Below are 18,358 nucleotides of genomic sequence, written 5' to 3'. Positions count from 1 at the left end.
ATCAGAAAACTTCTGAAGGTGGCAGGACTCTGTGTGGTGGCTGAAGTCTGTGGTGTAGATGGTGAAGAGGAAGGGAGAGAGGACAGTCCCCTGAGGGGCCCCAGTGTTGCTGATCACGCTGTCCGACACACAGTGCTGCAGGCGCACGTGCTGTGGTCTGCCAGTCAGGTAGTCCACAATCCAGGACACGAGGGGGGCGTCCACCTGCATCGCTGCCAGCTTCTCCCCCAGCAGGGCAGGCCGGATGGTGTTGAAAGCACTGGAGAAGTCAAAAAACATGATCCTCAACGTGCTCGCCGGCTTATCTAAGTGGGTGTGGATGCGGTTCAGCAGGAAGATGATGCCGTCCTTATAAAGAGTTCGGTCTAGACCTGCTCTGTAGGAAAAGTGCAATGAGATAACTTCTGTTATGAATTGGCGCTATATAAATAAAATTTTATTGAAAATTAACCCCAACAGGATGATGCGTGGGGAGCAAAAGCTAATGTTTCACCACCTTGAACTGTTTGTTGTTCAGGTGTTACTCGGGCAGGTGGAGGTGTGTCCTGTAGTTTATAGTTATTGTGACAGTAAATACACTAAACATCAGCAGCTTATTTCCTCTGTTTTCTAGTCTGTCCTCCTGTTACTGTAGACGGACCTGCAGGTGTTCAGGGGGTATTTCAGAAAGGTGGTTTAACACAAACCTGACATACCCTGACTTTCCGGTTCTAACAACTGATGAGAATTAGTTCAATCAACTCTGAGTAGGTTGAACATAACGGAAGCGCGTTCACGGTGAACATAAAAAGCCATCATCAATGGAGCGTAGATAACAGGATTCACTATGGCAGAAAGTGCAAAAAAGAGCAGAGCGTCATATTTCTCTCCAGCAGAATTAGAAATATTAATGACCACATACGCAGAGTACGAGCTTATTTTCTGGAAAAAAGCTAACTGCAGCAGCAGCACAGCGTGATTTGGCTTGGGAAAAAATTGCTCACCGAGTCAATGCATACGTTTCAAACACCATGACGTTTAACTTCATCTACGGTCCGTTTAACAGCAAGGTTTCTCGCGTTGGTTTTGTCCCTTATCTCTTGCCACACCTTCTTGCACTTCCCATATTCTTCAAGCAGAGCAGCATTCTCATCATCCATCCAGTTTCTTTTTCTTTGTGCAGTATTCTCGTTTTTCCAACAAGGGCAATAACGTTGTCAAGTATCGCTGACGTTAGAGGATGAGAATGTGAGTGAAGTGTAACCATGGTAACTGAAGTGCACATGTGCTGTATTATGACAGTAACTACCGTGAAAACCTTAGTCCTAACACTTGTGCAAGGAAACAACCTCAGGGGCTAGTGGTGGTGGTGGAGGGCGCAGAGTCCAGACACTGGTGGTGGTGGAGGGCACGGAGTCCAGACACGCAGTCCAGACACTGGTGGTGGTGGTGGAGGGCGCGGAGTCCAGACACCCAGTCCAGACACTGGTGGTGGTGGTGGAGGGCGCAGAGTCCAGACCCTGGTGGTGGTGGTGGAGGGCACGAAGTCCAGATACTGGTGGTGGTGGTGGAGGGCGCAGAGTCCAGACACTGGTGGTGGTGGTGGAGGGCGCGGAGTCCAGACACCCAGTTCAGACACTGGTGGTGGTGGTGGAGGGCGCGGAGTCCAGACACGCAGTCCAGACACTGGTGGTGGTGGTGGAGGGCGCGGAGTCCAGACACCCAGTCCAGACACTGGTGGTGGTGGTGGAGGGCGCAGAGTCCAGACCCTGGTGGTGGTGGTGGAGGGCACGAAGTCCAGATACTGGTGGTGGTGGTGGAGGGCGCAGAGTCCAGACACTGGTGGTGGTGGTGGAGGGCGCGGAGTCCAGACACGCAGTCCAGACACTGGTGGTGGTGGAGGGCGCGGAGTCCAGACACTGGTGGTGGTGGTGGAGGGCGCGGAGTCCAGACACCCAGTCCAGACCCTGGTGGTGGTGGTGGAGGGCACGAAGTCCAGATACTGGTGGTGGTGGTGGAGGGCGCAGAGTCCAGACACTGGTGGTGGTGGTGGAGGGCGCGGAGTCCAGACACGCAGTCCAGACACTGGTGGTGGTGGAGGGCGCAGAGTCCAGACACCCAGTTCAGACACTGGTGGTGGTGGTGGAGGGCGCGGAGTCCAGACACTGGTGGTGGTGGTGGAGGGCGCGGAGTCCAGACACCCAGTCCAGACACTGGTGGTGGTGGTGGAGGGCGCGGAGTCCAGACACGCAGTCCAGACACTGGTGGTGGTGGTGGAGGGCGCGGAGTCCAGACACCCAGTCCAGACACTGGTGGTGGTGGTGGAGGGCGCGGAGTCCAGGTTGATGTAATGATGAGCTGGTGGATCTGGCAGAGATGGGGAGGTGGAGGGACACGCAACCATTGCATGAACTGAAAGCAGAGAGAATCATATTTAAACAGGCGGTAGATGATAGGATTGATGATGAAGGTGCGTCACTGTGCTACTGGACAGATGAGACCAGCTGACGTCCCGATTTGACAGCCCAGATAATGACAGCAGGAAATGAGTGAGAGGAGTGAATGGCAGAATGGTATGAGAATTACTGCACCTAAGCATGCAGAAGTGTAGTCTTCCTGACTGAACTTACGCTAGAGCTTCATTTGTTAAACACAGTTCTGTCATCTACCGGCGTCGACCACATGCCAGTAACTTTGTAAGGGAAGCACCAGTAACATGTTTTCACTGCGGGCTGCAACAACGAGCAGTTTGCAAAGAAAAAGACAGAAGTTTGAGTTGTCTGACATGTTGCCTTTTTTTTATTTGATAAAGAGTCAGACAGTTTTAACTAAAGGGGATTGTTCAGTTATTTTATGTGATATTTTTCAAAGATTTGTGATTGCCCTCAGAATATTCTTTGTTCTACAAACAAATAGTTTTTTTATTTGATTGTTTTAAGGGTTTTCTATATGGAATCTGGGAACTCATGGACTGTTTGTACTGTTTAAAGAGCAGCATTATTTCTTGTACAATAAAAGCCTGTGACATACAGTGTTCAGTGAAAAGTTTCATTTTTCATAACTAGTGATGGCATTATTCGAATGTATTTTAACAGAATTATTACAAATACACTTACACAAGTGTAATATACAAAATAAGTAGACTTAAGATGTACTTTTCTGTAAATAAAGTACACTAATAGTAATTAGAAAGTAGGACTGATTCAGCCTTAACTTGTGCACTTAAAACACACCTTGCCAGTGTATTTGTAACATATTTCAAAGTGTGGCAGATTATATTGTAGTGTATTTGTTGAGTGCTACCAATTTCCCCTTATAGTGTACTATTTTGGTAATTTAAATAAACTTAAAGTGCTCAAAATGCAATCGTAATGCTATTGTACTCAAAATTTATTTTAATTCTCTGCAAGTACATGAAACACTGGACACCTGCCTGTCACCTGAACAGGTAAACAGACAGACAGGCAGTGATGACTCACAGTAACCAGTAGAGGTCACTGTCAATAAATCAAACTCACAACGCAGCAGACTGATGATCAGAGCTGTTCTCTGCAGAGATGATCCACTCTGAGTGAAATCAGGACTGAACTGACAACAGAGAGGTAACAGGACACCACACACACACACACACACACACACACACAACACACACACACACAACACACACACACATCACACTGTCACACACACACACACACACACACACACACACACACACACACACACACACACACACACACACATCACACTGTCACACACACACACACACACACACACACACACACACACACACACAACACACACACACAACACACACACACATCACACTGTCACACACACACACACACACACACACATCACACATACAACACACACACACACATCACATCACATCACACACACACACACACACATCACATCACACACACACACACACACACACACACACACACACACACACACACACACACACATCACATACACAGACAGGCAGAGAGGCAGGCAGGTCTTAAGTCCTCCGCTGATTGGAGGAGCAGCAGGAGCTGAACCGGAGTTTCACATCTGACTCACCGGGGCCAGCGGAGAGTTTACCGGAGCAGACCGGCGGGTTTACCGGAGTGGAGCGGAGTGGCTTCAGGACTGAGATCAGACCGGGAGGAGACGGGATTCCGCTCCGGTAAGTTCCGCTCTGATTCTCTCTGAAACAAATCAAAGCAGGTGATTAAAAGCAGTGAATGAAACCAGTTCAGCTGCTGGTTGAAACCAGTCACATTCACTTTGATCGACTGATGAAAATCAAATCAGACAAACTTCATTTTAAATGTTGATGTAACTGTTTGGACTCATGCTGCCCCAAAACTCAGTGCCGACTTTTCAATAATCACTCAGCTCATTATTGATGATCCTTTTAATAAAACATTTATTTAAGCAGGAAAAATATGTCATATATTATATATTTATACAGAATCTCTGACTTTTAGAAGCAGCAGCTTCAGTTCAAGTTTCTCCAAATTAAAAGACACCGCACAACTTTTCACAATATTCTCTAACAAATACATTTTTTTCATCTTCAAACATTGATGGATGAAAGGGTTGAATATTTATTTTGTAATACAAGTAAACTAATTCTGTTTTCATTCATTCGTTATTCAGACACATTTAAATCTCCTCCATCACGTAACATTTACGAATAACATGAAATAATTTCAAAGTCCAAGGAAATCCTGTTAAAGCAGAACAAATATCATCGAGCAGATTCTGCAGGCTTCGAGTCTAATTCCTCATTTAACCCTGATGAAGACAAGAGTTCTGTCACATGTTTTCATTTTGACAAACAAATCAAAATGAAACAGAAATGCAATTATAAAATTATGAGTAACTTTTCTAATAATCAGATAAAAGGTTTCTGGAACCAGAACATCAGCAGCAGCAGAGAGTTTCTGAATGAAATCACAGATTTGACTCATTTTGAACTGTTGGCAGCTGTTCAATAAAGTCACCGATCAGGTGAATCATTTAAATGACTCGACAGGACAAAACTGAAATATTGATCAGAAGAAAAGTGTCAATTTTTCAACATGAAAAGATTTTAAATCAGATTTAATGTTTCTGCTACAAAGAGTCTGTTTCTCTGCTGGAGCCAATCAGCTGCCTTCTCTGACGTGACATCACTGACTGTCAACCTGATGCCCCGAAATCAAACTCTTGATTGGTTAATGGATTGATTGATTGATCGATTGATTGATGTCTCCTCAGGTGTCCACAGCAGGATGAAGATTCTCCCCTGAACGTCACCTCAGTATGACATCATCAGGGCACTCCCCCTCTTCCCTCCTCCTCCAGCATCATCATCATCACGTCTGGTTCTGGATTGGAAGAACACCTCGTCAGTCCTTGCTGTGGCCCCACCTCCTGCTGTCTCTCTGGCTCTGGTTTGGTGGACAGGTGGTCCAGGTGAGCACCTCCCACCAGCACTTCCATCCCCACTCCATAAAGATACCTGGTGACATCACTCTGGGGGGGCTGTTCCCCGTCCATGCCCGCGGCCCCCACGGTCTGCCCTGCGGAGAGCTGAAAAAGGAGAAGGGGATCCACCGCATGGAAGCCATGTTGTACGCTCTGGACCAGATCAACAGCGACCCCGAGCTGCTGCCCAACATCACGCTGGGGGCCCGCATCCTCGACACCTGCTCCAGAGACACCTATGCTCTGGAACAGTCGCTCACCTTCGTCCAGGCGCTGATCCAGAAAGACACGTCTGACATCCGCTGCTCCAACGGGGAGCCGCCCATCATCCGCAAACCAGAGAGGGTGGTGGGAGTGATCGGAGCGTCTGCCAGCTCTGTGTCCATCATGGTGGCCAACATCCTGAGACTGTTCGAGGTAAATAATGTACAGGTAACATACAGGTGATACACCTGTTAATATACAGGTAACATACAGGTGATACAGCTGTTAACATACAGGTAACATACAGGTGATACAGCTGTTAACATACAGGTAACATACAGGTGATACAGCTGTTAATATATAGGTAATATACAGGTGATACACCTGTTAATATACAGGTAACATACAGGTGATACACCTGTTAATATACAGGTAATATACAGGTGATACACCTGTTAATATACAGGTAACATACAGGTGATACAGCTGTTAATATACAGGTAACATACAGGTGATACACCTGTTAATATACAGGTAACATACAGGTGATACACCTGTTAATATACAGGTAATATACAGGTGATACACCTGTTAATATACAGGTAACATACAGGTGATACAGCTGTTAATATACAGGTAATACACCTGTTAATATACAGGTAATACACCTGTTAATATACAGGTAACATACAGGTGATACACCTGTTAATATACAGGTAACATACAGGTGATACAGCTGTTAATATACAGGTAACATACAGGTGATACACCTGTTAACATACAGGTAACATACAGGTGATACAGCTGTTAATATACAGGTAACATACAGGTGATACACCTGTTAATATACAGGTAACATACAGGTGATACACCTGTTAATATACAGGTAATATACAGGTGATACACCTGTTAATATACAGGTAACATACAGGTAATACACCTGTTAATATACAGGTAATACACCTGTTAATATACAGGTAATACACCTGTTAATATACAGGTAACATACAGGTGATACAGCTGTTAATATACAGGTAACATACAGGTGATACAGCTGTTAATATACAGGTAACATACAGGTGATACACCTGTTAACATACAGGTAACATACAGGTGATACAGCTGTTAATATACAGGTAACATACAGGTGATACAGCTGTTAATATACAGGTAATATACAGGTGATACACCTGTTAATATACAGGTAATATACAGGTGATACAGCTGTTAATATACAGGTAATACACCTGTTAATATACAGGTAACATACAGGTGATACACCTGTTAATATACAGGTAACATACAGGGGTGGGATGCTGGTTAGATGCTGGATGAAGGAAAATAAAGAAATTTGGACTTGAGGTGTGCTAGTCAGTAGTATCAGTATTGTTTCTGTGTATAGTGTAGTGTAAGGTGTAAAAAATTAAACTAAGCTAAGCAGAGAAAAAGGGGTTTCAGGTGCTGGCTGGGAAGAGAGAGAGCCATGCTGGGGCCTTTATTTCCTGTGCCTTGATCTGGGCCCAGGTGCTCCAGATCTGGCTGAACACTGCAATCAGGCTCCACTGGCCCCTTAAAGACAACATACAGTAACACAAGCAGAGGAAGCGGAGGTCAGTAACACAGACAGTTTATACTGAACTGTGTGTCGCTGTAAGTGGATGTTGACTCAGTTACAGTTGCTGGTTTCGGTTCATGTGGTTCTAAATGTTTGGCTGCAGTTTTGGACGTCTTCATGGACGTCGGCTCAGACTCTCACAGACATGCAGATGCTGATGATTTTACATCATGCAGACTCAGTTATCAGTTATGTTGTGTGTATGTGAAGAACTGATTACCACTGTGTTCATATGAACAGGAACATTGTCACTGATATGTATTGATCCAATATTACATGTGTTTATCAGTCCATTGATTGATATAAAAGAAGAATGAATGTCAGTGAATGAATCTGTCAGATTATTACCTTCAAACATTTCAATCCTGTTCCTGCTATTGTTTTTCTGGTCTAAACTGGATGCTGGACACAGTGAGGAGCCATCAAAAGAGCTGCTGCCGTTTATTGTTTTTAAAGCAGATCTCAGGTTTAATCTGGGATTTATTCCCAGTTTACATTTTCTGCTGTGATTGGATCACTGGAGGATCTGAACTGGAACAAACTGTTCAAACAGAATAATGTGTTGTCATTTTTAATTGTTTCAGTTGGGTTTCTCTGTATATGTGTATGTATATGGGATTAAATCTTACCTTTAACTGATTTCTGTACACAGTTGAGGAGAATTTCCTAAATTCAGCCTCTCAGGCAGAGCTTTTGTCAGGCTGAGACTGACAGCCTGAACTCAGGGCAGATGACAAGTACAACAACATGTCAGCAGAGACACTAAAACACACAAGGAGAGACTAACAGGTAAACAGAGACAGACAGACATGTATAGAGACAGACAGTGAGTGGATGAAATAGTCTGGTTGGTGGATTAATGTTTTACACAGACAGTTTGTGTCTGGATGACTGATTGTCTCTAATGAAAGCTTTTAATGACTGTGTGTGTGTGTTTTCAGCAGATTGTTATAACTGAGGTTTGTTAAAATCAAACTGAAACATCAGAAACACTGGGCCACACAGATGCATCATGGGACTATTTTACCATTCATTCCTATGGTCATTTCAGCTGGTACAGATATGGATTTGAGATCAATTTCTTAGAAGCGATCAGTTTAAAATCAAAGGAAAACATTGAACCCTCGCCTGTGCTCGCGAGTGGGTGAATAAGCAACAAAAACCTTGTAAAGCGCTTTGGATAAAAGGTGCTAAATGTAGCCATTTATTCCTGTTTACCAACACTGAGAGACACTGAGGAGACGTGTTCATGTGTTCAAACATCATCTGATCATCCAGCAGTAAAACCATCAAACAGACTCAAAGTTCAGATGAAACCATCAGCTTCTCTGTGAACTCTAACCGGACCTGACTCTATGACTCTGATATTGACAGACTCGCCTGTCCAGTTGTTTGTGGCACCTGAAGAGTCAACCTGTTGATGTCAGACTGAAGCTCAGGAAGAGTTCTTGTTATCTGCTGCACTGTGATCAGATCTCAATATGGAAATTAGGTAGGAGGAACTTGTCAACAAACAAGGTGTTTCTCAGGTGAAGTGAAGTGATGCAGGAGACTCGTGAGGGACAGCTATGATGTGTGAGGTGAGGGATTATGCTATGGGTCGCATTCGAGCAAATTATGTGTTCGTTCAATGATGTTCGTGGTAGCTGTTTTCTGATTGGATGGCTTATTCTGCTCTAAACAATCAGCATTGACTGATTTTATTATCATTGTGGTAGAGGTTGTTAGGAGACGTTAACGTATGTCATGTTGATCAAAGAAATATGTTGATCTAAGAGTCGACAGCTGCAAACATCAGGACACCAGATATTTTTCTGTTCCTGTTTTTCATGGGTGTAACCAGGAGTTGTAACACGAAGGACCCTGAATGAACACCAGAAACAGACATCAGACCACGGAGGAGGTCAAAGGTCATCGACCAGGAGTCAGTGGTAGTGTTTCCAGGTGTATTCGCACATTGTACATAGGGATAAATTATCATACACTCAATAATTCTAACAACCCCTAAATGTAAGATATTTTAGTGATAGCTTTTTCTTGCCTTTAGAGCTGATTTGGAACCAGCCTGATTATTGATCATATGCTGACCAATAATGTAGAAAACTGACCCTGGATCTGCCATTAATGATCCAATCACATCTCTGCTGACATCTGGTGAGACAGCCAGCGTCACCTCTCACAGTCTCTTATAAACTCTTTGTCACCGCTGTCTGTGGTCAAACCAGCGTTTGGTTTATTTATCCTCAAGTTTGGTTTCATGAAGTGTTTCGCTGTCAGCCGTTTGCTTCCACGCTGGGACGCACAGTGAGTCCTGTAGTCTGCATAATCAATACTGGCCTGGAGTCGCAGTCCGGTCCACTCGTTCACCTGCAGATGTTCTGTGAACCACAACACCTTCAAGCACCTCGCTGTCATTCATAGACATTAAAACCTCTAAAGTCTGGACTTTAAATGTACCATAGTTCCCCTTCAAATTCGATAATTCTGTCTTTGTACAATTATTTGGTTTTCAGTATTTGGTAACATTGTCAGTGGTCAACCTGAAGATCAAGGAAGTTATTATATCCAAAGGTCGACAGAGTTCAGCTGCTGTGATGAATACTGATGGTTTTTAAAATAGTGGACAGTGATAATTGAGTCTGCTTCAAACCAACCAGAGGGGGGGGTTGATATTGTTTAAAAATGGAGATAATTGAGCACATTTTGAGACAGTCTCTTCTGGTAGACATTTATACAGTTAACCTCAGTTGTTCACATGAAAAGTGACAGAAATAGTTGTGTGAAGAATGAAAAAAGAGAGCTGAGAGAGAAGTTCAAACCCCTAACGTCTTCAGCTGCTTCTGTTCTGGATCCTCAGAAAATATCCAACCTGAACACAGTTGATGTTCATGTTTGTTTCCCTCCACTGAAGCGTCTCTCTTATGATGATGATGATGATGATGATGATGATGATGATGATAACGACTGTCATAACGAGGTCTGCTTTTAGGAGCTCGTTAATGTGGAGTCCTTCATTAATCTGCACACACACACACACACACAGTGGCGTATGTTAATGTGATTATTATTCAGTGTATTGAAGCTCTGACACACATTCGGCTCAGGCTGTTACACAACACTAATCCTGTGTGTGCGTGTGTGTGTGTCCATACTGCTCTGTTTAACACCACTGTTTCCATTTTGACCAGTGGTGTGCATGTGTGCGCTGAGCTCTGACTGAACAGGGTTTGGTAAGCTGTCAGGACAGCTGGTCTGGTTCAGATGAACTCTGGTGTGGTCGCACAGTTAGTTCGGTTCATTAAGGCTGGTGTGAAAGCTGTCAATCAAAGTCTGGTTTGGATTAAATACCTAGACAGAGACCACCTAAACAGAAGGGTCTCAGTTTAGTTGAAAGTGAACTCCGGTGGTTGATTTGGTGGTTTGAAAGTAAACTGAACCCCAGGACTTTATGTCAGCAGACACTCCCATCCCTATCAATGGGATGGAGGTTGAGCGTGCCACCAGTTTCAAGTTTCTGGGTGTCCACATCTCCGGGGACCTCTCTTGGACACCAACACTTCAACCCTGATCAAGAAGGCTCACCAGCAACTCTTTTTCCTAAGGAGACTGAAGAAAGTCCATCCATCTCCTTAGATTCTGGTGAACTTGAAAAATAGTCAAAAAAGAGGAGTGGCTACTCCAATTCTTAACTTTAAAACAGAGTAAGGAAAAGGGAGACAAAGAGGGCAGATATATAATTATCAAAAGGAAGGATTGATAATGTTCTGGTCACATTTACTAATATATACGCCCATCTGAGTGTGATAGAACATTCTTTAAATTCTTATTTCATACAATAATCTTTGGAAGTGAAGGAATTTTAGTCAGTGTTGGAGATTGGAACACAATTCTGAACTACTCTATCAATACAACAAGTACAAAAAGACATAAATCACACAAGTCAAAAGACCTCAATATCTTAAAGAGACGGGTAAGTTTGAGGTTTACAAAAAGACAACTCATTATTCAGCCACACATCAGGTGCATTTCCTGATGAACACTATAGATAGACACAGGGTGAAGGAGTGCGCAATAGGAACAGCAGACGTATCAAATCATAATGAAATTTATTTAACTATACACTTGAATAACAGGCTAAAGGAGACTATGGAGACTACTAAATCAGTATTTTAAACCATCAGACTGTAGTAAAGGAGATTAAGAAATTAGTGACTGTATCAAAGATAACAAGAATGGCCAGGTAGAACCAACCATCGTATGGGACACGGTTAAAGCAACCATGAGAAGGAGACTAATCAAAAACGGCCTATGTAAATAAGATGAAGAGAACAAAATATGATGAAATAGAGAAAACATTGTAAATACTAGAGAAACAACAAGAAAAAGATGACAAAGGAGTGACAAACCAGATAAAATAAATTAAAAAACAAAAACAAAGAACATCTTGAATCGATGAATTAGAAAAGAAATTGAGATTCACAAAACAAACCTTTTACGGTTTTATCTGCCCCCATCACCAAAAAAGAGCTGGTCATAGCGATTAGTAATTTGAAAACAAATAAATGCTCAGGGAGTGACAGTTTTCCTAAAGAATAGTAAAATATTTAAAGAAGACCTCGCCCCTGTATTGCTAGAATGTTTAAATTGGACACTCAATAAAGCTGTGGCACCACCATCATGGAAAGAGGCCGTGATATCAGTCACCCCAAAAGAAGGTAAAAATAAAGGATGTTGTGAATCGTATTGTCCAATTCTTATATTGAACGTAGATTATAAATTGTTTACATCTATAATCTCAAAAAGAATTGAACACTCTGCCCAATTTAATAAATGAAGATCAGACAGGGTTTATTACAGGTTGACAAACACAGGATAACAGACGAACCCTACACATTATAGAACAGGCTATAATCAATATTTAAGTGCAGCTCTGGTCAGTCTCGACGTGGAAAACGCATTTGATAGAGTTAGCTGGCCTTTTCTATATAAAGTGCTAGAGAGGCTGGGTTTTAATAGCCAATCTTTATATAGAGACCCAACCGCTAGAATAAAGATAAATGGCCATCTGACAGGCAGTTTTAAGCTGTTCAGAGGCACTAGACAGGGCTGCTGCCTTAGCCCCTTCCTTTTAGCAATACTCAGAGCCTTTGGCTCAAGCTATAAGACAAAACAAAGACCTGAAAGGAATCAATATTGCAAAAGAGGAACATATAATAGGACTTTTTGCAGATATTACTTGTTTCCAAAAATCAACACTTCCCAAATTTATGACAATTATGGATGACTACAGTCAGATATTGGGTTATAAATTGAACATCACAAATGTACAGGTACTCTATTAAATACATACCAAGTAATGCAATCAGGCGTGAGTGAAAAGTCACTCAGGAATTTAGCAATATAGGAAACAAACTCCAACATAATAGGATACAGAAAGATAACAAAATCATCAACACTAGTACTGGGCTTTATTTTAAGAATTGAGGTGGTGAAAATGAATGTGCTGCCAAGGTTGCTATACCGCTTCTTATCACTACCGGCCAGATTCACAGAATCTCAGTTTACAGCTGGGGATAAACAGATATCCCAGTTCATCTGGGTAAGAGCAAAGCCAAGGGTGAAATTTAAGGACACTTAAAATTGACAAGGAAAATGGAGGAACTGCCAAACCTCAGAGAATACTATTATGCAGCCCAAATGACATGTTGTGTTATGATTAATCCAAGGTCAATCAATCCAGGACCCAAATGCAGACTAGCAGGTAGAGATGGTGCAGATCAATAATTTTATTAACAAAAACACTGAATTGGCGGGCAAAAGCAACTCTCAGCAGGTAAGCAGTCCAAAACAGAAACACAAGTCCAATGGTGAACAGGCAAAATCCAAAATCTGCAGACAGGCAAGGTACAAGGGAACCAAAGACTCCAGAACTCACAGATACAAGAAACCAGGGTGATTGACAGAGATACAACAACGATCTGACACAGAACAAAAGAAGAACACAGACTAAATACACTCAGGTAGGGGAGACCACAAGACACAGGTGGAACCAATTGACACAGGTGAAAACAATGAAAGCAATCAAAGACAGGAAGCACAACTACCAGACACAAGAGAGAGGGAGAATATTACAAAATAAAACAGGAAATAACAGGACACATTGTCTATTAGTGCTCCCTGGAGTATCAAGCTAGATGGAAACACACTGAGCTAAATCTGTGTCAGTCTCACCCTCAGGCCAGGCTAGGTGGAAAAGAATATAAAGATCAAAAGGGAGAAAATTCCATTTTGGAGGAATCACTGAAAATATGAAACTTTGGAATATGGGAATCTGAATCAGAATAAGAAATACTTTATTGATCCCCAAGGGGAAACTCTTTTGTTACAGCAGCTCACTGTCACATCAGTGCACACAGGAATAGAAGTACTAAGCAAATCAAAATATAATACACTATAATACAGGCAAGATAAATTAAGTACAAAGTGGATATAAGTATAAAATTAAAATAAGTGTAAAGTACAATGTGGATTTACTGGTTAATAATAAGTATGTATGGTATAATGATACAATGTAAGTAAGAAGTAATAGTGCAATAATGAGTACTGTCAAGTTAAGTGTAGCTTATTAAGATGATTATGAGATGGTGGATATTGCACAGCAGTAATAGAAGTATGAATAAATAAATTAAACTGAAAACAGAGTATATTGCACAGCAGTATTAAACAGAGAATATTGCACAATTATTTCAAGTATTGCAGTGATGTTAATGATCAATGTTCAGTTTAGTGACTAACACTTAGAGGGAGGAGTTAAAGAGTTTGATGGCCACAGGCAGGAATGACTTCCTGTGGCGCTCTGTGGTGCTTTTTGGGGGATGAGTCTTCTGCTGAAGGTGCTCCTTTGTTTGATCAGCACGTCATGGAGTGGTTGGGAGACACTGTCCAAGACACCACCGCCAGAGAGTCCAGCTCCACCCCCACAATGTCACTGGCCTTATGGGCTCAGTTTGTTGAGCCTGTTAGCGTCCGCTACCCTCAACCTGCTGCCCCAGCATGCAACAGCATACAGGACAGCACTGGCCACCACAGACTCATAAAACGTCCTCAATATGGAAGATTGTCAAAAAGAAAATTGGAAGGAGACAGTAAACTTCTGATTTGGCCTTCTCAGACCCCCAGGATTAGACCTGGAGAGATAGATAATACATTTATAACAGCTGTATGTACACTCACAAAGGGAAAAATGGAAGAAATTCACTATATATAAAATTGAAATGGGAAATAGAATTGAACATTCAACTATCGAAGAGTGATTGGCATTCGGTGTGGAGAACGCAACAAACTCTCAATTTTTTAATTACACCCCCCATTAAAAATTAACAATTGGGTAAACAGCAGCAATGCTGAATTCAGTGTGGGCAAATGAATGCCAATCACTCACATACTTTCTGGTCATGTATAAAAATACAAACATTCTGGGACAGGGTTGTTCAGATTCTTGAGGAAATTTTATGCTACAAGATTCACAGGGACCTGGGATTGATACCCAGTGACATCATTCGAAAGAAGACATCTATCTTTTCAAAATACTGATACTTGCTTGTAAAAAGGCCATCACAAGGAGCTGGTTGAAATGTGACCCTCCAAGACCAGGACAGTGGCTGGACATTTTAGAGGAAAAGCAGGGACCCCTGAACAACGCTGGGGAAAATGGACTGCATATAAGAGAAAAGATGGGTCATATTCTCAGCTGGTCTGAAAAGAATGGATCAAAGGTTATAAAGAGAGTAGTGCCCCCCTTTTATATTTATACCTATTTTTATTTCTATTTTTGTCATTAGTGTTGTTTGTTGTGGATTTGTTCAGTGTAATAGTAACTGAACAATAAAAAAAATGAAAAGTAAAAAAAAAACACACAAAAAAACCCAAGATATTTATAGCAAATGGTGTACTCTAAGGGCATTGATCCAAACTGAAATATATGATTGCTCTGCTGTTCACATTGCTTTCTAAATGCTTTCTAAAATGTATAAGCTGTGTTTTTCACTGTTATCCTTCGAGGTGTTGATTCTGGTAACTGTGTTGTCTTGCTCTTGTTAGATCTTACAGCGGCATTTGATACAGTTGATCATAACATTCTCATTGATCGTCTTAGGGATCAGGTTGGTATTCAGGGCTTAGCCCTAAAATGGTTCTCTTCCTATTTAAAGAATATGACTTTTTCAGTCAGTTTAGGGGATTATTTTTCTTCCATTGCCCCCCTTGTGTGTGGGGTTCCACAGGGCTCAATACTGGGACCAATTTTATTTTCCCTTTATATGCTCCCTCTAGGTTCTATTTTTGAGAAATCCGGGATTCAGTATCATTTTTATGCAGATGATTCTCAAATTTATGTACCACTGAAACATGGGCATAAAAGTGCCATTCAGTCTCTTCATGCAGAGGTTAAGTGCTGGCTTGCAAATAACTTTCTCCATTTAAATGAGGATCAGACTGAGATCATTTTATTTGGAAATAAGAGGTGTGTGGATGTTGACTGCCTGGGGTTGTTTCCTGGGAAAAAACTGTCTAGCGTGAGGAACCTTGGTGTCATTTTTGACTCTGAGCTCAAATTTGAGCAGCAAATCAATGCTGTTGTTAAGAATAGTTTCTTCCATCTTAGATCAATATCTAAATTGAAATCTATTCTTACTTTTAATGATATGGAGAAGGTTGTTCATGCCTTTGTGTCTTCACATTTGGATTATTGTAATGTATTGTATTTGGGTGTGTGTCAGGCTTCTCTCTCCTGTTTGCAGCTTGTTCAGAACTCAGCTGTTAGACTTTTAACGGGTACTAAGAAGAGAGAACACATTACTCTGATTTTAATTAAATTACATTGGTTACCCATACGATACAGAATTCAATACAAAGCACTGTTGTATGTTTTTAAGTCTCTGTATGGTCTAGCCCCTGAGTATGTTACTGATTTAATCAGCCGCTGTCAATCCAGCAGATCTCTGCGCTCAAATGATCAGTTGCTTCTTGTGGTTCCACGTACGCGTCTAAAATGTAAAGATGATCGGGCGTTTTCTGTTGCAGCTCCTAGGCTATGGAATGACCTTCCTCTGTCTCTAAAAACTTGTCCTTCATTGGGTGTTTTTCAGAGTGCACTTAAAACTTATTTGTTTTCTTTAGCTTTTGACAATGCTTTGTAGGTGTGTATGTCATATGTTTGTTTTCTGTTTTTTCTGTTTCTTTTTTATATTTTGTGTACAGCACTTTGGTTCCACTTGTGGTGTTGAAAGTGCTTTATAAATAAAGTTGGGTTGAGTTGAGTTGAGTTAATAGCAAGTCTCCATTTGCATAAACTCATAATATTCATAATAAATATTGATTATTGGTCCATGTTTCAGATCCCTCAGGTGAGTTATGCGTCCACGGCTCCGGAGCTCAGCGATAATAACCGATACGATTTCTTCTCTCGGGTGGTTCCTCCGGACTCGTACCAGGCTCAGGCCATGCTGGACATCGTCAAAGCTATGGGCTGGAACTATGTCTCCACACTTGCCTCTGAGGGAAACTATGGGGAGAGCGGAGTCGACGCCTTCATGCAGATCTCCAGAGAAGCTGGTATGTTCCACTTTATTCTATTTTATTCTGTTTTTTAGTTTTATTATTTTGATTTTCTTTTCTCTGTACTACTTTTTCTTGGTGAGCTGTTAATAGGCTTGAAGGTTTTCTCTTAAAATGTCACTTCTCTGGAACATATCAGTTTTCCCAGAATTCCTGGGGTTTCTTGCCATATATGAAGTTTGTTTTTACACACAGAACTGCAGATAATCATAAATTGGTGTTTAGGGGTTAGGGTAATGTTTTCTTCAGCTTATGTGGTATTAGAACAACAGTTCCTGTTCAAAGTTCCCCTTCCAAGACTACACTCCCAACTTTACAGAATCTTCTCATTCTCTGTTAGCATATCCTCTCTACATTAAAAGTTTCAACAGAAGACTGCAAGGATGACGTATTTTTGTAGGCCAACCCAGAAGTTAGCATCACCCTGGTTCCCTCGACAAAAAGACAATAGAACATTGGATTTTGTATTATTGCAAAAAATAAGCTGGAACCAGAAGTGCAAATATACTATCTCATTAACAGGTTTGGGCCACTTTGCCACCACCTGGCAGGGACTGTCCTCACTTTCAATGATATACCCCAGAAAGGAAACCGAACTGACATGAAACTCACATTCTTCAGCTTTCACAAAAAGTTTGTTTTCCAGGAGCCTTTGAAGCACTTGCCTTACATGCACAACATGTTCCTCCGAGTTGCGGAAGACGACCAGGATGTCATCCAGGTAGACAAAAACACAACGGTTGAGGATGTCTCGCAGCTCATCATTAACTAAAGCCTGGAAGACAGTGGGGGCGTTGGTTAGGCCGAAGGTCATGACTAGATACTCGAAATGGCCAAGGGGCATTTTGAAAGTTTTCTATCCCTCTCCCTCCGAGATTCTAACCAGAAAGTACACGTTTCTTAAATCCAGTTTGGAGAAGATAGTGGCTTATTGGATGGGTTCAAAGGCTGAGTTGATCGAAGGCTAAGAATACTTACTTTTGATGGTGATGGCACTGAGACCTCGGTAGTCGATGCAGGGGCGAAGAGAGCAATCTTTTTTGAAATGAAGAAGAAACTTGCTCCAACCGGGGAGGAAGACGAACAGATGATTCCAGCAGGCAGGGAATCGTGGAAGTATTTTTCCATTGCCTCTCTTTCCGGACGGGACAGACAACTGGAAGGCAGGGGAACTCTGGGTAGGAGATCAATGGAGCAGTCGTATGAGTGATGTGGAGAAAGTGACAGAGCGAGGTACTGAAAACTTCCCCTAGGTCATGATATGCAGAGGGAACAGCTGACAGGTCAGGGGATTTGAGGGTGAGTGTCCTCTACTGGGGCGAGGGCAGATTGCAGGCAGGTGACAAAAGGAACTCCAGCTAACCAGTTTGCCAGTGGACCAATCTAAATGGGGATTGTGAGTTTTTAGCCACAGGTGACCTAAGACTATGGGAGCATGACAGGAGGAAATAAGGTGGAACTGAATATACTCACGATGGT

At 42.1% G+C, this 18,358-nt stretch overlaps 1 protein-coding gene across 1 annotated transcript in view; it reads left to right on the top strand.

The window, feature by feature from the left end:
- The first annotated feature begins 5,339 nt into the window (after positions 1 to 5,339).
- The window catches only part of grm6a (glutamate receptor, metabotropic 6a), a 49,331-nt gene continuing 36,312 nt past the window's right edge, over positions 5,340 to 18,358 (top strand). The window contains exons 1-2 of the mRNA XM_044211603.1: positions 5,340 to 5,862; positions 16,660 to 16,876. Of these exons, the coding sequence (XP_044067538.1) occupies positions 5,578 to 5,862; positions 16,660 to 16,876 (502 nt within the window). The 5' untranslated portion in view covers positions 5,340 to 5,577. The remainder of the gene's footprint in view (positions 5,863 to 16,659; positions 16,877 to 18,358) is intronic.

The sequence above is a fragment of the Siniperca chuatsi genome, linkage group LG10 (genome assembly GCF_020085105.1).
Source record: "Siniperca chuatsi isolate FFG_IHB_CAS linkage group LG10, ASM2008510v1, whole genome shotgun sequence".
Lineage (NCBI taxonomy): Eukaryota > Metazoa > Chordata > Actinopteri > Centrarchiformes > Sinipercidae > Siniperca > Siniperca chuatsi.
This window is presented reverse-complemented; position numbering and strand designations above follow the sequence as displayed.